The sequence below is a fragment of the Cannabis sativa genome, chromosome 1 (genome assembly GCF_029168945.1).
Source record: "Cannabis sativa cultivar Pink pepper isolate KNU-18-1 chromosome 1, ASM2916894v1, whole genome shotgun sequence".
NCBI lineage: Eukaryota > Viridiplantae > Streptophyta > Magnoliopsida > Rosales > Cannabaceae > Cannabis > Cannabis sativa.
Window position 1 is genome coordinate 38,561,107 of NC_083601.1, and position 21,940 is coordinate 38,583,046.

At 31.0% G+C, this 21,940-nt stretch overlaps 4 protein-coding genes and 1 pseudogene across 24 annotated transcripts; 1 reads left to right on the plus strand and 4 right to left on the minus strand.

Annotated features, from left to right (window-relative positions):
* Positions 1-307: 307 nt before the first annotated feature.
* On the minus strand, positions 308-3,721 carry LOC115707735 (uncharacterized). 4 transcript variants are annotated; one of them, XM_030635770.2, is made up of 6 exons: positions 3,393-3,721; positions 1,702-1,840; positions 1,461-1,599; positions 1,258-1,374; positions 1,086-1,176; positions 308-643 (listed from the first exon to the last, which is right to left on the minus strand). In XM_030635770.2, exons 2-6 carry the CDS (start codon positions 1,800-1,802, stop codon positions 474-476), a joined length of 618 nt encoding a protein of 205 aa, XP_030491630.2. In that variant the 5' UTR covers positions 1,803-1,840; positions 3,393-3,721; the 3' UTR covers positions 308-473. The 4 variants fall into 4 exon arrangements, with proteins under 4 accessions (XP_030491630.2, XP_060970672.1, XP_060970670.1 ...); XM_061114689.1 differs by having other exon boundaries at positions 1,702-1,855; XM_061114687.1 differs by having other exon boundaries at positions 3,306-3,721.
* A 2,536-nt stretch (positions 3,722-6,257) lies between these two features.
* LOC115706816 (zinc finger BED domain-containing protein RICESLEEPER 1) lies at positions 6,258-9,642 on the minus strand. 6 transcript variants are annotated; one of them, XR_009685642.1, is made up of 4 exons: positions 9,384-9,642; positions 6,887-8,886; positions 6,672-6,787; positions 6,258-6,563 (listed from the first exon to the last, which is right to left on the minus strand). XR_009685642.1 is itself a non-coding variant. In XM_061108342.1 (4 exons), exons 2-3 carry the CDS (start codon positions 8,850-8,852, stop codon positions 6,729-6,731), a joined length of 2,025 nt encoding a protein of 674 aa, XP_060964325.1. In that variant the 5' UTR covers positions 8,853-8,886; positions 9,384-9,642; the 3' UTR covers positions 6,258-6,656; positions 6,704-6,728. The 6 variants fall into 6 exon arrangements, 4 of the variants coding, with proteins under 4 accessions (XP_060964325.1, XP_030490419.2, XP_030490420.2 ...); XR_009685643.1 differs by having other exon boundaries at positions 9,246-9,390; XM_061108342.1 differs by having other exon boundaries at positions 6,258-6,656; positions 6,704-6,787.
* A 3,020-nt stretch (positions 9,643-12,662) lies between these two features.
* On the minus strand, positions 12,663-13,686 carry LOC115704504 (uncharacterized; annotated as a pseudogene).
* An 883-nt stretch (positions 13,687-14,569) lies between these two features.
* Positions 14,570-17,166, plus strand: LOC115703862 (NADH kinase). 2 transcript variants are annotated; one of them, XM_030631094.2, is made up of 5 exons: positions 14,570-14,850; positions 15,270-15,524; positions 15,649-15,729; positions 16,203-16,354; positions 16,480-17,166. In XM_030631094.2, exons 1-5 carry the CDS (start codon positions 14,758-14,760, stop codon positions 16,868-16,870), a joined length of 972 nt encoding a protein of 323 aa, XP_030486954.2. In that variant the 5' UTR covers positions 14,570-14,757; the 3' UTR covers positions 16,871-17,166. The 2 variants fall into 2 exon arrangements, with proteins under 2 accessions (XP_030486954.2, XP_060970686.1); XM_061114703.1 differs by having other exon boundaries at positions 14,591-14,850; positions 15,279-15,524.
* Positions 17,167-17,523: 357 nt separating this feature from the next.
* On the minus strand, positions 17,524-21,183 carry LOC115704718 (E3 ubiquitin-protein ligase CCNB1IP1 homolog). Of its 12 annotated transcripts, none has more exons than XM_030631918.2 (10): positions 20,919-21,182; positions 20,732-20,833; positions 19,794-19,900; positions 19,622-19,709; positions 19,296-19,341; positions 19,118-19,148; positions 18,629-18,884; positions 18,382-18,545; positions 17,868-18,141; positions 17,524-17,791 (listed from the first exon to the last, which is right to left on the minus strand). In XM_030631918.2, the coding sequence occupies exons 3-10, from the start codon at positions 19,861-19,863 to the stop codon at positions 17,785-17,787; spliced, it is 936 nt and encodes a 311-aa protein (XP_030487778.2). In that variant the 5' UTR covers positions 19,864-19,900; positions 20,732-20,833; positions 20,919-21,182; the 3' UTR covers positions 17,524-17,784. The 12 variants fall into 12 exon arrangements, with proteins under 12 accessions (XP_030487778.2, XP_030487777.2, XP_030487782.2 ...); XM_030631917.2 differs by having other exon boundaries at positions 19,794-19,962; XM_030631922.2 differs by having other exon boundaries at positions 17,868-18,114; positions 19,794-19,924; positions 20,919-21,181.
* Between the last annotated feature and the right edge of the window lie 757 nt (positions 21,184-21,940).

The following is a 21,940-nucleotide window of genomic DNA, read 5'->3' on the forward strand; positions in this document are numbered from 1 at the left end:
AAGTTTCGAATCTAAAATAGGTGGTTGCTGAGCTGATTTTTGCTCCTTGTCGATCCTTATCCATTTCCTAACTCCCAGGTCAAATTATCAAAAATAAGTCCCTACCTTTCCTATAGCCTTCTATCTAGTTCTTCACCAAGTTGCCAACATTTTTCAACTAGCTACTTATCCAAATATATTTTTAAAACAAATTAATAAGTCAATAACCTTGGTCACACTAAATAAACATGTGTTAGAATAAAACAGTAATTGATTGTGTATGTATGCGTATTAACTAAAGCAGCAAAAGCAAGACAATAGAAAGAAGTGAGCAAAACCAATGTTGGAACCTCTTTCACAACTTATCTTCATTGATTTCAAAGGGTGTTAGCGTTCAAACAAAACATCTTGTGGTTAAGAAACTGGATCTATACCTTAATAATTAACAAAACCGAAAAAAAAAGGCGGTGGACGATGATTCTTGAGGCAAAATTTCAGGAATCCTTGGAAGCATTCTGATTGCATGATAGATGACTTTGATCCTTTGGCAGCAAATAGGGTGGAAGGAACGATGGGATGAAGAATGCCAAGCATAGACAGAGTAGCACCATGGCTGCAACCCACCAAGCTTTGTGTGGAATCCCCAACAAAAGTTCATCACAAACTAAAGTAAATAGCATGCCAATTAGTACCCAATTTACAATGTCTGACACAAAACAAACTAGAATATGCCTGGTGGAATAAAGCAATAACAGAGCATAGTAAAGACAATGTAGGAAACATGACATTGAGGAAGTTTTAGTAAGAAAAAACAGTCGTTTTCTTCTAAATATTAGGCTAACTCAAGTCTCAAGGGTGACTGGCCATGTTATAGTTTTTCATTTTATCCCCAGAAATATAACCAGAAAAATGAAAACAAACTCTTGTAGAATCCAAGTTTTGGTCTAAAACAATTCAACCGTCCTAGTTAATATAAGAAGAGATAAGCTGAAAAAGAGCAATTGTTAAAGCTGAAAAAAAAAAAAAAGTCAAAGGTGAGAAAGGAGTAAGCAGTTTAGTAAGAAATCAACCGTCAGAGAGACTACACAAAAGATGTTCAACAATACCTATGTTGAAAAGCATAAACTCTCTCTCAGGCACATTAGGTTTAGCAACAAACCCCTCAGGTTCCACAGTCACCAAGATATTCATTCCATTCTGCAGATTCCAAAGGTTTAGATTTTTATTGACACGACACATGAGATAATTCAATCTAATTTCCAAAAAGAATAATTGAACCTGATTACTCAGGCTTTCTGTCTTGAAAATAAGCTTTTCTGTGTTGAGCAATCTTCTACTCGTGTGTAGTGAGTTTGCTGAGCCCTTCTTCAGTTCTAAGGAAAAGCTGGCTGGTATCTATCAACACATAAACCCCATTGAGAAATCACAGAGAGATTGCTAAATGTAGAAAAAGCAACTACGCTGAGGCATGAAATACATACAGAAGCTGGGTATGATATCTTTACTTCATACCACGTATGAGATTTAAGTCCTTGTAACTGATAAAGGCGAGAACCCATTTGAAAAGGCAGTGTTTCCCTCCATAGTTCCTCCCCAACTTTCAGAGCTTTGTGGTCAACCCTGTACATTATCAAGCAGTGAGTGCAATATCAACACAGATTGACCAGACCTCAGCATCGTTACCATGTAGCAAAGTGATCAAAGAAAACATAACATACTAACGTATTTTCACAATTGCAAAGCTGACCACTGATAAGGGAATGGAAGATAAAGAGTGGAATCAAAAAGTTAAGAGTTTGTATAAGATGCATTTTATACTGCATAAGCCAACCGCCACTTCAAATTCTTCACCCCTAAAAGGCTGCAAAAAGAGCAACTGGAATAAAAAAAAAAGGCCCTCTTGTTTATCCAAGAAAATGGGGGAAATATGGTAACTGAAGTAAGAACACAAACAAGAAAGAAAACAAAAAAAAAGCCATAACATACAAACATTAGTAGAATTAGGACACAACAATTTGATTCTACTGAGCCATGTGATCATTTCATTCTTCTTTGTTAACCTTAGGGCAATTATTATTGTGCTGGATGAAGCATTTGATCAAACATTTTGCGTGCAGTAATAGATAAGGAGCAGCCCAATAAGGAGTCATGGAGTGATCATTAAAGGAAAATGTCTGAATCACACACAGGGGCGGACCAATTAAGGTCTGGTTGTGTCGAAATTGTATTAATGTATAAGGATTGGTGAATTAACTGGACCTGACCAAGTCGATTTCGGTCTAAATAAATGTTTATTTTAGGCAAGCATGCTATTCTTTCTGAATTAATTAATCAAGCTTTAGGCTGCACAAGAAGAAAATCCAAAATATATTTTTACATAAGTGATAAACTACAACACAGAGGAAGAGATGGAGGTTCCATCCATTAGATGTATTGGATTGAATCGGTTCCATCCATTAGATGCTTTAACTGATTTTTTATTGGATTGGATTGGATCCATTGGATGGATCCAATCCATATTGAATGGATCCAATCCATTTTAGCCACTATTTAGGCTGGTTTCATTAAAAAGAAAAAAATATATGAAAAACATAATTTAAAACCTAATAATCCAACATAAATAATAAATAATAGTTTAATCCAAATCTAACCTAATTTTCACGATCCCATAATAAAAATATAACACAAATCTAACTTAATAAGCACAAAGAGATAAAGACCTGCATAAATAGATAACACAATTACAAATGATAGAATTTATACATATATTTTCTTCTTTCAACCTTTTTCTTCTTCAACTTTTTATAATTTATTATATATAAAGCTTGCATAATAATGGGGTTGGATAGCAGGAGGTACACTGAATTTTCTTTATATGATCAAGCAATCACACCATAAATAGAATGAGGAACCTAACTAAAATCAAAATGGAACAATACAATAATTATTTCAAAGTTCCTACTGGTTTTATTTCACTTCTCATAACCCACTACATTATTTACATGTAGTTTTGCTGCTTAATTTAGATTTTTATACTTGTATATCATGCAAACATCATACGGACAACACTGGTCTTTCAAAAGTCAATACCAATCCCTTGTTTATTCCTCATTGCCCATAAATATGCTTCCAAAAACTCATAATTCAACAGTACACTTGTTTCTCTCTGCGATTTTAGTGATTATCAGTTATACATATAAATACACACACTAACAGACTAAATATATTTTTTTATATATACTTTGAAAAATTGAAAAGGGTCCATAGCTACCAGAAAACTTTGAACGAAATCTACCAGAAAACCCAAAAATGAAATGGTGTTATACATTTAATTGCAAAGCCACCAAAGGAGAACAAGTGACAACTCCATAGCTACCGGAGATGTGAACAACTGAGAGTAGAGAGAGACTCACAATTTGAGAGGCTCGGAGCGAGAGGGGAGACGACCGGAGGAGCGCCGAGCTGCGGAGAGAGAGCAGGCCACTGGAGGAGAGGGAGAGACACCGGAGAAGCGGCGAGCAGAGGAGGCGCGAGGCGGAGCGACTGAAACAGTGAAAATGGTTTAGGGGTTCACACTGCGCTTAGGAGGAGTTAGTCTGAGGTGGTGCACTCTCGTCTCGCCGTCGTTGTTTCGCCACTAAGGAGCAGTTTGTCTCAGGCGTTGGAGGTCTTCGATTCACCGCACGGGAGGAGGTCTTCCATTCTCAAGATTGAGATTTGATATTTTAATTTAGATTAGGGTTATTTTATTTAAGTAAAACCTATTAATAATTAATATATTTTTTAAAACAAAATAATTAAATATATAAAATCATAAATATTAAATATGATTGGATGGATATTAAATAATATTGGATTGTATCTGTTCGATTATTCATCGAATATTTTCAATATCCAATCCAATTCAATTACATTTCTAAAATTTACACCCCTAATAAGTATAACCCATGTATCTCTAAACAGAACAATTTAAATAGTAACCAGTACAAGTCATGTTCATGTTCAAATTAATGTAGCATCCAATAAACTTATGAATAAGTCCAAATGATCTTAACTAAAATTATATTAGTATGTATAACACAATTACAAGAAGTGATATTTTATCTATCTTCGCTTCTTAGGGCTTTTCAAACTCTATTTCTGGTTGCCTTAGTTTTTGGAAGGTGAATTCCCTTGATCATCACTATTTTAGTTTCTAATTAATGCATTTGAGGAATTTCAAAAAAAAAACCATAAGTAGGTTGGGTTTTAGTGTTCGGTTGGAGCATTTTTGTGGTAAAACAAACATATTATTGGGTTCATGGTGTTGGGTTGGAGTTGGCCTAAGATGGGTCTGAAGTTCCAGCAAAAAAAGATGGGTCTGAAGAATACTGTCATTTGAAAGCTTCATTTTGATTATTCTTAATTAAATATGCATTTTACCCAAAAAAAAATAATATATTGTTATGTTGAAAAAAATAAGTGAAAATCTATTAATCCAATATAGAAAATAAATATAAACAAAAATCATTACTGTAAAATGTTTAGGATAATAAGCTTAATTGATTAATCTAAAATAAATCAAACATGGGTCGTTAATTCACAAACATTAACATATTGCTATTTTTTAAAAAATATTTACAAAAATAATATTATAATTATAATATAAAATTTTGCTTTAACTTTAACACATTAAAAATTGTATTAAATTTAACACAACTCAAATTCATACCATAATTTTACCTTTTTGCAAATAATTAAGAAAAAATTGCATCTAACAACTAAAATTTGAAATTAATTACCACAATATTGTTATTCAATTAATTTGCACATATACCGGTTATTCAATTCATTTTATTGTAATACGTATATACCTATAAAAATGCATATGTTTTCTTTCCTATTACACTGACGCATATTCTTTACTTTTGCTTTTTTTTTTTTTTTGATACTAATTTTCTTTTTCTCAATGCATGTGTACTGACTATTTTTTTCTCTCTCAATATATATATATATATGACATATCATCATATATACAATTATACTCTTATTTTCTCATGCCATCAAATTATTTCTTTTTTTTTTTTCCACACATATGTAATAAAACAAATAATATTATTAAAAAACAATTTATTTTTAAAGATTTCTCTTTTTATTTTATTTTTTTAATTTAAAAAGTTTTTTTTGGCTACACATCTAATTTTTTGGTCTAAAAATTACATCATTGCAATCTACTCTTTAATGCAATCATTTTAATATGCGGGAAGCATATATTTTTTTACCATTATCGAAGAAGATGACCAAAATCAAAAGTAACATTTTACTTTCTTAATCTTTAGTTACTCATTAATATTTAGTTAACTAATAAGTAAACAATGTTTAAATCAGTATACATCAAACAACTTCATAAGTTACTAAAAGTATTTTATTTTTTATATTTTGTTAATAAAATGAATAAACAATATTTAAATTTAAATAAAATTTAATGTATCAAACAATTTAATAAGTTACTAAAAAGTATATTTTTTTATTTATATTTAAACATTACAATATAAATTTATTTTTATAAAACTATTTTAATAATAAATTGAATAGTATCTAAAATATCGTATGAGTTACATTAAAAAAAAAAGTAACCTCAATGTATCTTTAAGAATAAAATAACATAATATAGCCTTAAAAATATAAAAAAGAAACAAAAAAAGTTTCTTTTAATATTAGTCGTCTTTTTAGAAGATAAAAAAATATATGTTTCTCACATATTAAAATAATTATTTTATTATTTATACGTGTAAAATTCTGAAATAAATTTTAATAAAAAAGTAACTAATTGATATCTTATTCACATCAAAAGTAACTAAATAGTTGCTTTTCACAAAACTCCTAAAAAGCGAAAAAAATCTGGAAACGAGATTTTTTCAGTTTTTTCTATTTTCGGTAATTATTTTAAATTTTGGTATATATGCTGACGTGACACAACGGTATTTGTGCAAATAATTTTCTTAAAGGTATTTTTGTAAATAAAATCAATTTTAAGTATAATATTGAAAACCCCCAATAATTAATGTTGTTTACATTAATTTACTTTTTAATTTTTTATATAATAATTTCTTCATATTTTCAATAAACAATAAATACTTTTTTCAACTTTTTAAGTTAATTTACAGTATTGGAATACAATTTGTAAAAATTAGATCAAATAAAACATTGGTTTTGGTTGATTTTTAAGGTGCAATTTTTACTCGTCCAAGTTAGAATATTATGAATTCTGATTCAAAAAATCATAATAGGAATTCCTGTTCATATCCTCCTTACCTTCGTAATGTCCATCTCTTTCTTCATCTATCAAATAGTCTAAAAGATAAAAGTTTATACAAGGGTCTAGAAAACAAAGCTTTAGACTATAGTAAAGAAAATGTTGACTTCTATTTCAATCAGAATCTATCTAGTAGTGGTCAGTGTCCTGAAATTTACATTTGATCTTAGAAAGTTACAAGAATGACATATAGACAGAGAAGTAAAGGTTCAACGGCCAAACCAGCTCTGAGTGATTGCAATGATCCTTAATCTTTCACAACAAAGACATCATACCACCATTAGTAAATCTGTAAGATAACCATAGTACCATTAATGAAAATCTTAGAGGAAGTATAGGTAAAAGCATAGTACCATTAATGAAAACCTTAGAGGAAGTATAGGTAAAAGCATAGTACCATTAATGAAAATCTTAGAGGAAGTATTATAAGTAAAAGCACAACCATACCAAGGAGTTAACTTGATTCAATTAGAAGTGGCTTAGCAGCAGTATGGACTGTAAAGGGATTAAAATCTGATATAAAGAAGAAAAGAAAGGATAACAATTTTAATTAATGATAGATTCAGTATAGGCTAAAACTTAGAAGTTAAATATAAAATAACTAAAAAGCACCTTGTGGTTCAACCTGCAACCAATCTTGGGTGCAAATCAAGGCCTCTCGAGTATCTGGACTCAATGAACTTCGAGATTGATCGAGCAATCTGCTACTAGTGCTGAATGCCAATTCGGAAGCAATTGTTGACATAGGAGTTCCAAGAACATCGCGAGCCATCATGGATAAAATAGGGTACCTTGGTGTGTGGACCTTCCACCAGTTTAACACATTGAAATCACAATTACGAGGAAACACTGGTTCCTCTAAATATTTATCCAAATCAGATATTGAACTTTGACTATGAGAAGTTTCATGGAGGAACTTGTCAAAGCCCTTCAGTCTATCCCTTGTATCATTACTAATGCTAGGCAAGCTGCTGCCTGGCAAAGCAGAGCCTTCATCAACCATGGTTGAGCAGATAGAATATGCATTGAAAAGTTCCTTGATTCCATCAGACACTTCCTTGATTCGATCCAGAGCAGTACTACCATAAATTTGGGAATAGTAATATTCCACCAGCCTCATCTTGAACCGGGGATCCAAAATTGCAGCTATAGCCAAAGCCAAACTACACTTGCTCCAATATTTATCAAACTTGGTTTTCATTTTCATTGCCATAGAACTAAGAAAATCATCTGAACTCTTGCACCATTCAATTAGTTGCATGTGTATATCACAAATTTCAGGAAAATAAATGTTTGCCGTAGGAGATTTATATCCAGAAATGACATTGGTGATTTCAACAAAGAGTTTCAAATAACCAGTGATGGAAAAGGTCCATTCCCATTCTGTGTCAGTTAGAGATGAATTATATGCAGGGTCATGATCTTGCAAGATAGAAAAGGCAGCCCTGTACTCTAAAGCTGTTTCAAGCATGAGGTAAGTTGTGTTCCATCGAACTGGACTATCAAGAAATAATCTCTTCTGACTATCGATTCCAGCTCGTTGAGCCATCTCATCAAACTTTTCTTGCGTTAGTTGTGAACTTTTAACAAACTTCACACTTCCTCGGATCTTCTGGATCACTTCTTCAAGTGCTGCAATGCAATCTTGTACAATTGAATTCAGAACATGAGCAGCAGAGCGAACATCAAATAGTTGACGGTCCAACAGTGGCCTGTTTTGAGAGATCTGGTCTTTGATCTTTACAACAATTTCATCATCAATGGAACAATCATCAAATGTCAAAGCAAATAACTTACTCTCAATTTCCCAGTTGGTTAGACACCTAATAATCACTTCTGAGAGTAAGTCTTCTGTATGAGAAGAATCAAGTGACACAAAATTTGTAATCTTCTTTTGTAGCTTCCAGTCTTGGTCAATATAATGTGCAGTTAAACACAAATACTCGCCATTTTCAGCAGAAGACCACAGTTCGACAGAAAGGTTAATTCTCCCATGAAATTTATTGATCATTTCAAACACCTTCTGTCTTTCTTTCTCATAAATTTCCATACAACAATGTTGGACATCATTGTTTGGGACAACCTCAAACAGAGGTTGAAGATTCTTGACAAAAACTTGAAAACCAACATGATCAACCATGGCCATTGGGTATCCATGATATATAATCATACGTGCAAGATCAGATCGACTACGTTCCTGGTCAAACTTGCTACTTTTAAGGTTAAAAATTTCATCTTTTTTCTGATCTTGATCAAACTTTATCATGGCTGGCTTGATATAGTCATCTTTTCTCTGTGTTTCGTCACAACTGATACTTGCAAGGCTAATGGTGCTATCTTTTTTCCTCCTTTTCGCTGCAAGTAGTTGAGACACATCAAAATTAGATCTTTTTAGGCATCTCATCAAGTGGTTTCTAAGATGCGTGGTACCACTATTACTCGATCCACTGAGCCTCTTGTTACAGTGGACACAAACAGCATAACAAATGTCAGCCTTTTTAACCCTTTCAAAATGATTCCATACAACAGAGGTCAACCTCTTTGGTTTCTTGGTAGCAGAATCATTTGATATTTCCATCGCATAAGCTTGAAATTAACCAGATATGCTCTATCTGCACATTTGAAATGAACCAAGTAAGACATAAAAAACAAAACACGAGATATGATCATATAAAATTAAGTGAAGACTCCTCAGAACATCATATTAATCTCATAGTCATAGTGATTCTTCAGTTCAATATCTTGAACAGTCAATAATCACTCACAAAACCAAAAACACCACAATCACACTATACCCAAGTCGACCAAAAAAAAAACACACATTTTAAACTTTTTGGAAAGCCAAACAAGTTACAATGATCACATCACAGACTAAATTATTTAACGGTATACACTCTTAAATCATTATATGTTGATCATAGACAATCATGCATAAAAACTGAATTATGTTTTTATCTTTAAAAAGAATCACCTGATGAAATCAAAGTACAGAAAAATTCTACCAAATTCAACAAAATAAATCATGAAATTTAAGTAAAACGCTGAACCAGGAAAGGAAAAGGGTTAAGAAGGATATTGAATTGACAATTAATTCGGAATTGGATCTTACAGTGAATGATGCAAAAGCTTCGAAAGAAAACTTCAATCCGTTCTTGAGTCCGATCGGATGATCCGGGAAGTTTTAGGGTTGGATTTTGAACCGTGTTTGGGTAGGGACGAACCCGATATGGGTAGTTGAGATAGATAGAAATGATGGGTTAGATCCGATAAGCATGTATGTACCCACTACCAAGATTGGTTGGTTCTAACTTTGGGTGGGTCATCCGCCAAAAAAGCATATTTAGTTTTCGGACCTTTCTTTTTTATTTTCACTCATTTCTTTCCAAAAAAAAAAGAATAACCAAAAATAAATTACACTTTAGCTTTTAATAATTTTCTTAATTTGGTAACTTTTGGTTTTTTTAGAATCTTTTGTTGAAAAACAATCTCTTTTCTTATACACTAGATGAGAGTTACGTGGCGAGCCACGTAAATATTAATTTTATTTTAAGTTTTAGTAATTTTTGTTTAAGAATTTAGTGACTAATTGTAAATTATGTTATAAACGATATGTTTTATAAAACTAATTGTTAAGAATGTCATAATTGTGTATATAAACTATAATATACAGACATTGTTAAGAATGTCATAATTGTGTATATTAATATTTGTTAATTTTTTATTTATTTGTTAACGTTTAACTAACAAAAAAAATCTAAAATTGGGATATACTGTTTGTTTAAACGTTTAAAAAAAGATTGTTTAATTTTTTGGGTTTAATTATTGAGTTTAATATTAATATTTGTTAATTTTTTATTTATTTGTTAACGTTTAACTAACAAAAAAAATATCAAAAATTGAGGATATATGGTTTGTTATGTTAGAGAGATATGTGGCTAAGATGATTTTTTTTAATTCAAAAAAAGATTGTTTAATTTTTGGGTTTAATTATTGAGTTTAAACGTTTAAAAAAAAAGATTGTTTAATTTTTTGAGTTTAATTATTGGGTTTAATTATTTATCCGGCTAACATCGTTAAATTTAACAGAATATTCTTTTATTATTAAAGTATATTCTGTTAAACCAAGAAATGCCGTTAGATAGGCACTTTTAATATATAAAGATACTAGGTGAATGTACGTGCCGAGCCACATATTGATAGTTTTATTTAAGATTTTAGTCTTTTTAAGATTTTGAATATATTTTATTTTTAAAGATTTTAAATTTTTTTGTTTGAAAAAATTAAATATTTATATTTGAAATATTATTTAATAATGTATTAAAAATAATATTAGTGTAATTATAAAATTGTAAATAAATTTATTATTGGAGTAGTAGATTATTCTATTTAGTTCTTTTTTTAACATAGCATTGTAAAGTAAGTTTATATCTATAAATATTCTGTAAAGTGTTAATATTATATGAACATCTGGATTTATAAAGCTAAAAAGTGGGTAATGACAGAAGTGGTATATCTGCAATCACACAAAGATAGAAGTGGTATTTCTGCTAAACCATAACACTTGAATCATCGGGCCGAATTAACACCAACCAATAAGAAAGAAAAAAAAAACAGAGAACGGTTTCAAGGTAGAGTATTGTGTTTAATATATGAGTTTGCACGATCAGATTTAGAACAATTACAAATAATGAGAAAGTAGATACAGAATTAAATCTAATCAAATTTAAATTTAAATAGTATATGATTTAGATATTTTTAATTAATCTATTTAATATTTAATAATTATTTAGTCAAAAAAAAATATCTACAAACATCATAGTGAAAAAAATAATAATAATAATAATAAAATAGTTATCCTTATATAATAGAAAAATAGAAAAATTAAATTTTATCATCAATTAAAATTAATAATTTAGTTGTGAAGATGAGTAAAATCATGCAAAGCAATATTGAGATTGGGTTTGAGAACTTCGATATATCCAATTGGGAAAATCCCACTTTAATTGCTCAAGGAAAAAGGAAATAAATATAAATATATACACAGTGATCATTCAAGATCTGAATCTCAATTCTTGAATTCTTGTTATTTTTTTTAAAAAATAAATAAAAAAATTATTAATATTCTCCCAAGATAGGTTTGTTAGAGAGATATATGGTTAAGATGTTTTTTTTTTTTTTAATTTAAAAAGAGATTATTAATATTTAAAAGATTGTTTAATTTTTTGGATTTAATTATTGGGTTTATTTGTTAACGGGAGATCAAACCTAATCGTTAAATTTAACAGAATATTCTTTTTATTTTTAAGTATATTCTGTTAAACCAAGAAATATCGTTAGATAGACACTTTTAATATATAAAGATACACTGTACATATATTTAATTGTATTATAAAATTTGAGTTTTTATGTTTAATTTTTTATATAATTAGAAAAAAAAAATTATTTTTACATTATATTGGTTAGGAGTGTACATCAGTCGGTTTGGTGGGGTTATAATGTATTTTTATCAACCTAATATAAATGTCGGGTTGCAAAAAGTGTAACCCGTCCAATGAAAAAATTAAAAAAAAATGTAACTCGCCCAATAATTTTTGTCAGTTTGATCGGGCTAACCCCTTTCAACTGATTTTATTTTTTAATTTTTTTATTATGGTTAGTTTTTAGTATTCAATTAATTATTTTAAAATATACATATAGTATAGAACTTTCAACATTAAAATGATTATAGTTTAAATTAATGTTATAAAACAAATATAAGTTGAATAAATATTAGATTAAAGTATTAAACAATGCTTTTTAAAAAATAGAATAAAAAAATATACTCATATGTAAATTTAAAATTTAAAATTCAATATTTAAATACAAGCAAAATTATTAATTTTAAATTCTAAATTTCAAATTAAACACTATAAAATACAAATTTTAAATGTAAAATAGTTTAACTATTGAGAATAATTTATATATTATATTATTAATATTTGAGTAAATACTATTTTGGACCCTGTGTTTTGCAAAAGTTACAGATTGGACCCTGTATTTTGTTAAATGACAAAATGGACCCTGTATTTTCTAAAATAGTAAAAATAAGACCCTGAGCTTAATTTTTGACAACTTTTTTTTTAATACAACCAACTTGAAGACAATGCTTAATACGAACAGATACAAAAAATGTAAACAGTTTTGTCATAGCACTTTTAGATCGGATTATAATTAAACTTTATTTTGATAAAAAATCAATTCAGGATCCTATTTGTACTATTTTAGAAAATACAGGGTCCATTTTGTTATTTAACAAAACACAAGGTCCAATCGGTAACTTTTGTAAAAAAGAGGGTCCCAATTGGTATTTACCCTTAATATTTTAGGGAAAAATATATAAATTGGTTTATTATTTGAGCAGGTTAGAATAATATTCAACCCGCCTAATATATTTTTTGGGCGGTTTGAATTTGTATAAAGTTATTCGGGTTGTGTTTTTGGTCGGTTTATTCCGTTTAGTTTGGGCGGTTTGCATATTCTTTTGAACAGCCCTAGTAGTATAGCCAACACGTTTCTTATTCCGAACAGTGACCAAAAAGGCATTACCAGCACATTTTGATAAATCTAACATCTGTGCTTTTCCAGTTGACAATTCTAAAGAATCAACTGTCATAACCAACTCCTTTATTCTTTGGGTTACCCGCTATTAAGATTCTTCTCCTCCCAAGTTCCAGCCCGATTCCAAACGGAACCCAGTTGGGTTGTGGGCTGAGCAGAGTTAGAAGAGAGAATGTCGTTAGAGGTGAGCTTGCGAGGAGCGGGAAGAGGAACGGCGTCGTTTGTGACACTTCTTACCCAATACGTATAGGAAGACGGTGCTTCCTGTTGGGTCTTCTTCTCCGAAAACGACGACAATGGTTGTCCTTCTTCTTCCGTGGAGTGGCGGCTGATCTACTTCTCTCTCTCCTGGAAGTTTCTTCTTTTGTTTAGATCCCAAATTATCATTTTTTATTTTTTTATTAAATATATTAGAATTATGTTTAAGTTTTATTAAGGGAATATAAGTTTTAAAAATAAATATTTGTTTTTTTAAGAAATAAGTGAGAATTAATCTCAGCCTTACACGTGTATTTTTTTTTTTTTAAACTAATAGAATAGTAGTGCCTGAAAGAGGTAAAACACAATCTTTTCTTTTGTATTTAATCCGTAAAAAAAAATATCTTTATATATTAAAAGCGTTTATCTAACGGCATTTCTTGGTTTAACAGAATATACTTAAAAATAAAAAGAATATTTTGTTAAATTTAACGATTACGTTTGATCTCCCGTTAATAAATAAACCCAATAATTAAACCCAAAAAATTAAACAATCTTTTAAATATTAATAATCTCTTTTTAAATTAAAAAAATCATCTTACCCACATCTCAATCATCTTACCCACATCTCTCTCTAACAAACTTATCTTGGAAGAATATTAATAATTTTTTTTATTTATCTTTTAAAAAAGAAAAATATGGATAAAATGTCTATATTTACCTTATGAGTATTTACCTTATATGTTTGTGCTTATTTTTTGTTTTATTTTTAATTTTACCACCAAGAGAAGAAGGTTGAAAAATATTAGAATATAAAAATATTATTGGTGCTTATTAGTAATTTGCAAAGAATGTGAAAGTCTATAAATATATAGTTGTGTAACTATTATTAGATATGAAATGAGATAATAGAACTTTTTTCAATTAAAAGATTAATGTACATTTTACTATTAATAACATACATTATTATACTATTTTAATTATACTATTTTATAAAACAAATCATTCAAATAATTATACTATTTTAATTATTAATTAAAATAAAAAACTAAAATATTAAATAAAACTAACACTACGTGGCTTGACACGTAACAATCACCTAGTAATATTTAAGTGTATAAAATTAAAAACATATGGTATTATTATTTATGCCGCAAATTTTCTAAATTAAGGAATGATTACATAAGACATTAATTTTTGTAAAAAAATTACATTTTTACATTTATAGAATTTTTTTTTACATTTTTACCATTTTCTATAGAAACAACACCGAAACAAGAAAACTACATAAAAGTAATATAAAAATATTATCTAAATAACATCAAGCAACAACAAAAAATAAGATGCATATAACAAAAAATCAACAATAAATGAACAAGTGTATAACATAAAAAAACTATATTTTCTGTAAATAAAATTGTAAAAATATTTAAAATTCCGTAAAATCGTATATTTGTAATTTTTTTATTTGTTTTCGTGTATTTGTGAAATAATTGCATACATTAAATATCTTTATATAGATACTGGTCTGGAAGTGGGAGCTGAGCTGGGCTGTTCGTGTCGTATCTCAGGCCCAACAGCAACAAACCCCCTTAAGGAGGGAGCGGTTAATGGTTATGAACTTATGTGGGTGGAAGCTATACTACACGAACATAGTTTACAGAAGTAGTAGTAACTAGTCAGTAGCAATGGCTATGAGGAAATTGCTTCTGTTGTTGAAACCGTTCGACATTTACCCAGTTTGGCAAACTGAAGGGCTTTCTCGCCTCACTAATCCCCAGGTAGTTCTAAGTTTCTGCTTTCTGATATTGAAGTTCACCATGTGATCCTTAAGCTTGGTCTCTGTATTGAATTGACCAATTTGGATGATTTCCCCTAATGGGTTAGTATTATGTATTATTTGTATTTTGGTTGTTGTTAGTATAATTGTCTTTGTTGGTTCTTTGTGAAGCTTAGCCTCTCCAAATATGCTTCTATTCATTATATTATGCATTCAAGGTGTTTGATATAATGCCTAAAAGAAGATGATTTGTTGAATGTTAGTATATATAAGTTTGGTTCACAACTTGGAGAACTTTATCACATACCAACGAGTACAATAAATTTATTTGGCAAGACTGGTTCAAAATTTAGAATCAACATCAAAACATTTAATAATTCTATTATGCTAAAGTTTATGGTTTCTGTTTTTCTTTTAAAGGAATTGCAGGTATTGCGTTACTTGGAAAACAGGCTTAAAGTGCACAAGGATGCCATAAACTTTTGCCAGGATGTCTTACGGAATAAGCCTGTTGAGTGGAAGCCTATATTTCGTAACGAATTATCATACCCCATTCGGAATGTGGATTTGGTTATTACTATTGGAGGTGATGGCACTCTTTTACAGTCCAGCCATTTCATTGATGATTCTATTCCAGTTCTAGGAGTAAATTCTGACCCCACACAAGTTGAAGAGGTTAGATTTTGGCTTCTTCAACTAAAGAATTTAATTATCCGTATTAGCCCTTACATAATATCTCTTTACTTGGGGGCAGACACCTTCCATTGGGGAACTTGTTACTGTACTTTTTTGTGGATAGGTGGAAGAGTGCAGCAATGAGTTTGATGCTACTAGAAGCACAGGTTACCTTTGCGCGACAACCACCAACAATTTTGAACAGGTAAGGATACCTCAGCCACAATTTGCTATTGTAAGATTGAATTGTACAGAAGCATTTGTTTTTTTTTCCTCTTTTGTTAAAGGATGTGTATGAAAGAAGGCAAAACACTAATAAGAGAATAATAAATTTAAGTGAGTTAAACAAAATCAACTTTTATGGGGCTGGAAAGTTTATACTGAAATTTGTGTATATACTTATTTTGTGCAATAGAATTACATGAAGAAGTTTAGTACTTTTGATTATGATTACCTCTACAAGCACTCACCAGTCATCACTTACTACTAAGGTTCATATTTTGGTACATCTCTCCTATTATGATTAAAGTAAATAGCCAAAGGCCACAACGCAATGAGTTAGGACAACTTAGTGCAGTGTAAATGTGTCAACGAGATTTATCAAAGTTGCCTGACATTTTAATTTCAAAGTTCTTCTCAGCCCAATACACAAATATATAAAGAACATTTTTCTTCCAGGTTCTTGATAGCATCATCGATGGTCGAAGAGCTCCTTCTCAGTTGTCAAGGATGTTAATACGTGTAAACTCACAACATCTATCTTCATATGCCCTTAATGACATATTAATTGCACATCCATGTCCTGCATCAGTGTCTCGGTTCTCCTTCAAGTAATGTGTTTTCCATGTTACAATCATAAAAGCCACGTTTAATTCTTACTTTGCAGATTAAATACGGCTCCCTTTTTACTGAAGGAAGATCTTTTGTTCTTATTTCTTGTTTCCATCTTCTACAGAGTTAAAGGAAACAGCCAATCATTTTCCCCTATGGTGCACTGTCGATCAAGTGGTCTTAGAGTTTCAACAGCTGCTGGATCAACAGCTGCAATGCTCTCAGCAGGTGGATTTCCTATGCCTATTCTATCACATGATCTGCAATATAGGGTGAGAGAACCCATTTCCCTTGGGGAAATCTCAGGTTCAATGCATGGACTAGTAAACTCAGATCAATCCATGGATTTGAAGTGGTTTTGTAAAGAGGGCATGATATACATTGACGGCTCTCATGTTTCCTACTCTATTACAAATGGGGATACCATCGAATTATCTTCCAAGGCCCCATCACTGAAGGTCTTCTTGCCCCACCATTTGTCACTTCAGACAACCGCCCAGAACACTGAGGCGTGAGGTTTTCTGTATGCCCTTGACTTGGAAATTTTGTACATGCGAGCAGCGTATGTCAATATAATGAGAATGTTTTTCCAGATTTTGGTACTTGTACAAAGTATCTTTTATTGCATAGAGAAAATGCAAGAATTTGATACTTGACCTCTAAAATAATTGTCTTAGCCATGTAAAGAATTTGGAAAGAAAACTTACTGAAAAGCGAAACAAACTAAAATTGCTATTCTTTATGACACGTTAGGTGGGTAGTAGTGATAAAACTCCAAAAATTTCATATAAATTGAATCTATCCTCTTATACTTTCCATTATTTTCTTTGCCAGCACCATATAGTTGACTTTTGTTAACTTTTCTATGTTTTTGATCGACACGCACGACAACCACAGGGAGAGACCATCAGTGGTTGTGGTGTAGGGTAGTATGACTAGCGAATTCTTTTTTTTTTTTTGGACAAAATGATCAGAATCACAGAAGACAATAAACTATTTATTAACAGCAACCATAGAAGAATACGATTACAGAGCTTTCTTTCATGAACTAGGCAGCAACCAGCAACTATAGAACTCGTTTTCAAGTTATTAAAGCTCAACTGCGTTTAATGATTAAGCGGTAATGAGTAATTATCACTCAGGCATTCCCACAAACAACCTTTATATGCTGAAGTAATAATAAACGATGGATCAGACTATTATCATTATTCAAATATCTATGAGAATATAAGCCGCCATATCGTAGTTCACCAAAAAAAACTACTGATTAGAGTTTCTGCAATCTGCCCTTTTCAACACAATTCTCATTGGGAAGAAGAAAGGTAGCGAGTTATTTTCCACATGAAAAAAGGATACATACAAAGAGGATGAATAAAAGTTCTTAAAGTAGTTGGTTACTCTAGTAGACAGTAAACCTTCAACCTTGATCCTACAACCTGAAAAAAGGAGGTCATGAAGATTTAGAAATTGAGTTGGTCAAACCAAGTAAGCAGAATTAAGTTTGTGGCTTACGTGAACAAATGTGCTCTGTTACGAGAGAGTTCAGGCCTCTTGATAGGTGAGAGTATCAAGTTCCTCAAAGTCATTGAGGGGTTTCCTGTTCCACTTCCAGTTCCAAAAATAGAATGAGCACCGGGTCTTCTGTTTCCACCATCGACGGGCATACCAGTTTGTTTTGCTGGTGAACCAACAGAGATATCAAAGGGACCACCAGAGTTTGAACTATTCTGCCGTGCTGTCCATACATCCTCTCGAGGCCCTGGAGTTTCAGGCATAACCCGCCGATCTGCAACAAATAAGTCAAATGGTTTTGGAAATATTTAAGCAAAAACAGGGTACTTAGTTTAGTGTCAAGACAGTGTTAACAAGCCAAAACTATAAGCTTTTAAATTTGAAGGAGTTTCTACGGTACTGTTTCTTTCCCTTCTCAGCATGCACTTGAGTCTGTTAAATAGTAATTTTGTAAACTTGGACATTAGGTCAGGTCTTAGGAAGTCTTCTGTAACTTTGAAGAGAAAAGAATTACCTCTTCGCGGACATTCTCTGTTGCTTCCAATGTTTGTTGGGTTGGAAAACAAATCAGGCTCGTTTCTTGAATAAAAGTTGTTTGCAGGTTGGATGGCAGATCTTTTCATAGACTCGTACTCACTTCTTAATTGATCATACAGTTCATCCAATTTCCTCTTCTGTCTGAGAAGATCAGTTTAATGGAACTCAAACGTCAAGGTTTTCAAAATGGAAGCGTTGACCCTCAAGAAATGTTAAATACATACCGGGATTTTTCTGCAAATTTATCCTGGAGCTCCTGCTTGTCTTTAGATAAGCTCTCATTCTCTTGCTCCAGCATTTGGCACCTTTTTACCATTTTCTGGTATGCAGTGTGTACCTGCTCCAGTTTTTCTGTAAATTTTTCCTGCATTGCTTCGCATTTTTGCCTGCATTGAGCAACTAATCTGTTCATCTTGTACTGCATTTCCAAGTCCCTTTGTCCAACGTAGAACATTATGCTTTTGTATGTAGCCTTCATCACTAGGATTGGTCAAGGAATGTTCCCCAGAATCCTCTTGAAAAAAACTGTACTCAAGCCGGACAACAAACCTCAATTGGTTTGATTACTTCCAGACAAAGAAGTTACATAAGACATGCACCATATACTTTCTCACTGTTGTATCCAAGGAGAGCACTTTGTAGCAATGCCTTCAATATATTAATTTTTTTGGAAAAAAAAAACAATAAGCATTATCAGACTACAGAAAGGATACATATCTGAGGATTCAATCCCGCGAGAGCCATCTGCAACATATAAGTTCCAAAGATTAATAGCATAGCCAGTTAACATAAGAAGTGAGTTAAGAGTCGAGCAGAAAACAAGCTTAAGCATGCATAAGTAACAAAAAAATCCACTCAAGTGCATGTCGCTTTGAAAGGAATAATACTTACGTTTACCCATTCATCAGGTGGACTGACGTCCACAGCTTTCATAAGACTGCCAAAGTAAATCAAGAATTAGTCAAGTTCATAAGGATTTCAGAACTGCTGAATGCAGTTGAGGAAACATAGTGCAAGTGACATCTATTTTAGCATCTGAATGCCATTAAAACAGAGGAATTTTCCTAATATGTATAGTAGCTAAATTCTTAAATATTTAGCTTTACTTGGCAATCTTTGAGGTCCAAAAAAAAATCATCTAGAATTATACAGACTGAAACATTTCAATTAAGACAAGAAAAAGAAAAACTTAAACATCATCATTGCTACTCTTTTACCTCTTAGAGAGCACTTGATCACAAATAGGACATGCTCCATCGTTGCTAAGAATTTTGCTGGCATCTTCTGTGCCTTTCAGAAAGCATACTTTTATAAATTAATATTTAACCCAAGTTTCCACAAGGACAAACGATTTACTTGTAACACTGAGGCAGAGTTCACTATGCATACATAAAAAATGACCACATGTGGTGGAAACGGCTCGCCCTTCCAGCTCTCGCCAGCACGCATTGCATCTCATTTCAGCCTTTAAAGATTACCAACAATTCCATGGCATTCTGTGGCATACAAAAGCAGGGTAGCTTCACCAGAAAGAGAATCAAAACAACACTCCGCCAAACTAAGTGTATCAATGACAAAGTGTATATAATCAAGTATAATATCATTAAACAAACAATGATATTCCACATAGGAAAATACATCAACAGAAGATACAGAATTGGTTCACTCAACGTAATACTTAGCATATGAAGGTGGAAAAATTCATCAATTTGAAAAATATTCCATAACTATAACATAGAAGTATTCATCAAACATCTAATATGGTGGTGTTAAAAGAAAGAAGAAAAAAAAAAACTGAAACCAGACAAGATATAAACGGAATTCTTCTCAAAAGTGCAATCATGAAATTGAATTTAAAAAATCAAGATTCCATTGATCTTTCTGAGTTTCAGTAAGTGCTTTTGTATGTATCGGTTTGCAACAAAAGTTTCTTATCTAGATAAGTCAAAAAAGTACCAAAAAAAGAAAAAAGCAATACTAGCAGTCAAATAAACTTTATTAAGCTAAGAAAAACAAAGTAATTTCAAGTTTAATGATGGCATGTCTTGAAACCGCAAGGAAAGATTAATTAGTGATCATGTTCATCTACGTATTTCATTATGCTTTATCACCCTAAACAGTAAAGAATATTTTATGCTTCAGGGATTTAAATGCATTTCCGTTTTCCTAAATATTTTCAGCAACCAAACACATGAATTATCTCTTACACTTTAGTTAGACTAACCGAAAAGTTAACCATAATCTGATTCTTCACACCAAAACTATAAACACACTATCTGAAAATTAAGCAAATATTTTACACCAGAATGAACACAATCTTCCATTACCTGAAATTTTCCAATTTATCTTGTCTTCAGAATCAGAGAGATCAATCAGGCAAGAGATCAAGAAAGAATGCCGTAACGAAGCCAGCGATTTTTTTTATTCAGCTGCGACGAAAAAAGGGAAGCAAAATTCGAAATCAAATCAATTACACAAAATGAAAAATTAAAGAGAAAGTGATAGAGAACTCACAGAGAGATCAACTTGAACAAATTGTTGGCGATTGAAGCCTGTAAAGAACTAAGAACCAGTGCCAGATGACTCAGGATCGACTAGCGAATTTTGTGGATGGAGGAACTACGAAGAAGCGTAGCGCTTGACGATTATATTTTCGCGGGAAAAGTTTTTCTGCGAATTCTCGCGGCTGAACTGGAAATGAGAACTGTAGATTCGAATCAGTGATGCATGGCGGTGTAAGGACTATTAATTTGGGCTTTTAAAGCAACACATAGGCTGGTATTTTTTGTTGGGATAATTTCACAAATACACCAAAATAATAAAACAATTACAAAAATACGGTTTACGGAATTTTAAATATTTTTACAAATTTTTAATTTTATTTATAAAAAATACGGTTTTTTTTATATTGTATTCATATTAATTTGTTGTTAAGTTTTTGTTATTTTTTATTGTTATTTTCATGTTACTTTTATATAATTTTTTTTTGTTATTTTTGTGTTGTTTTTATAAAAAATTCATTAAACATAAAAAATGTAATTTTTTTACCAAAAAAAAAATAAAAATAATAATATCTTATCTAATTTTATTTTTTTTATCAGGATGAAGTGGTGTTTTATTTAAACTAGTATATTGTTACGTGCGATGCACGTATGCTATGTTTTATATTAAGTATTATATTATGAGTTCGGAAGGAAATAAATGAATAAAAAATAAATAATATTTAATTTAGAGAGATTTGAATAATAAATTTAAATTAAAGTTTTATGTCCAGTAAAAACATATTGGAAACAATAATAATAAGGTTATAATATATGTTGCATTTGTTCCAGTTCTTAAAATAATAGACAAAGAATAAGCAAAGCGTGTGTAAATTAGACAAAGAAGGAACCCTCAATTCTCAAAGTCTCAATTATAAAGTAACAAAGAAGTATTAAAATTTCATCTGCTCATTATAAAGCCACCTTCACTCAAAATAGCACAACAAAAGTAACAAAGAAGTATTAAAGGTGTAAATTTTACCAAAAGCAATGAGA

Coding starts and splice junctions, on each gene's coding strand:
- LOC115707735 (XM_030635770.2), bottom strand. CDS start 1,802: ATGCAGTATAAAATGCATCTTATACAAACTCTTAACTTTTTGATTCCA. Junction 1,375..1,460: donor AGATATCATACCCAGCTTCT/GTATGTATTTCA, acceptor ATGTGTTGATAG/ATACCAGCCAGCTTTTCCTT. Junction 644..1,085: donor GTTTATGCTTTTCAACATAG/GTATTGTTGAAC, acceptor TATTTACTTTAG/TTTGTGATGAACTTTTGTTG.
- LOC115703862 (XM_030631094.2), top strand. CDS start 14,758: ATGGCTATGAGGAAATTGCTTCTGTTGTTGAAACCGTTCGACATTTAC. Junction 14,851..15,269: donor CTCGCCTCACTAATCCCCAG/GTAGTTCTAAGT, acceptor TTTCTTTTAAAG/GAATTGCAGGTATTGCGTTA. Junction 16,355..16,479: donor GTGTCTCGGTTCTCCTTCAA/GTAATGTGTTTT, acceptor CATCTTCTACAG/AGTTAAAGGAAACAGCCAAT.
- LOC115706816 (XM_061108342.1), bottom strand. CDS start 8,852: ATGGAAATATCAAATGATTCTGCTACCAAGAAACCAAAGAGGTTGACC. Junction 6,788..6,886: donor GTTGCAGGTTGAACCACAAG/GTGCTTTTTAGT, acceptor TCTTTATATCAG/ATTTTAATCCCTTTACAGTC.
- LOC115704718 (XM_030631918.2), bottom strand. CDS start 19,863: ATGAGATGCAATGCGTGCTGGCGAGAGCTGGAAGGGCGAGCCGTTTCC. Junction 19,342..19,621: donor GATCAAGTGCTCTCTAAGAG/GTAAAAGAGTAG, acceptor TTACTTTGGCAG/TCTTATGAAAGCTGTGGACG. Junction 18,885..19,117: donor GGGATTGAATCCTCAGATAT/GTATCCTTTCTG, acceptor GACCAATCCTAG/TGATGAAGGCTACATACAAA.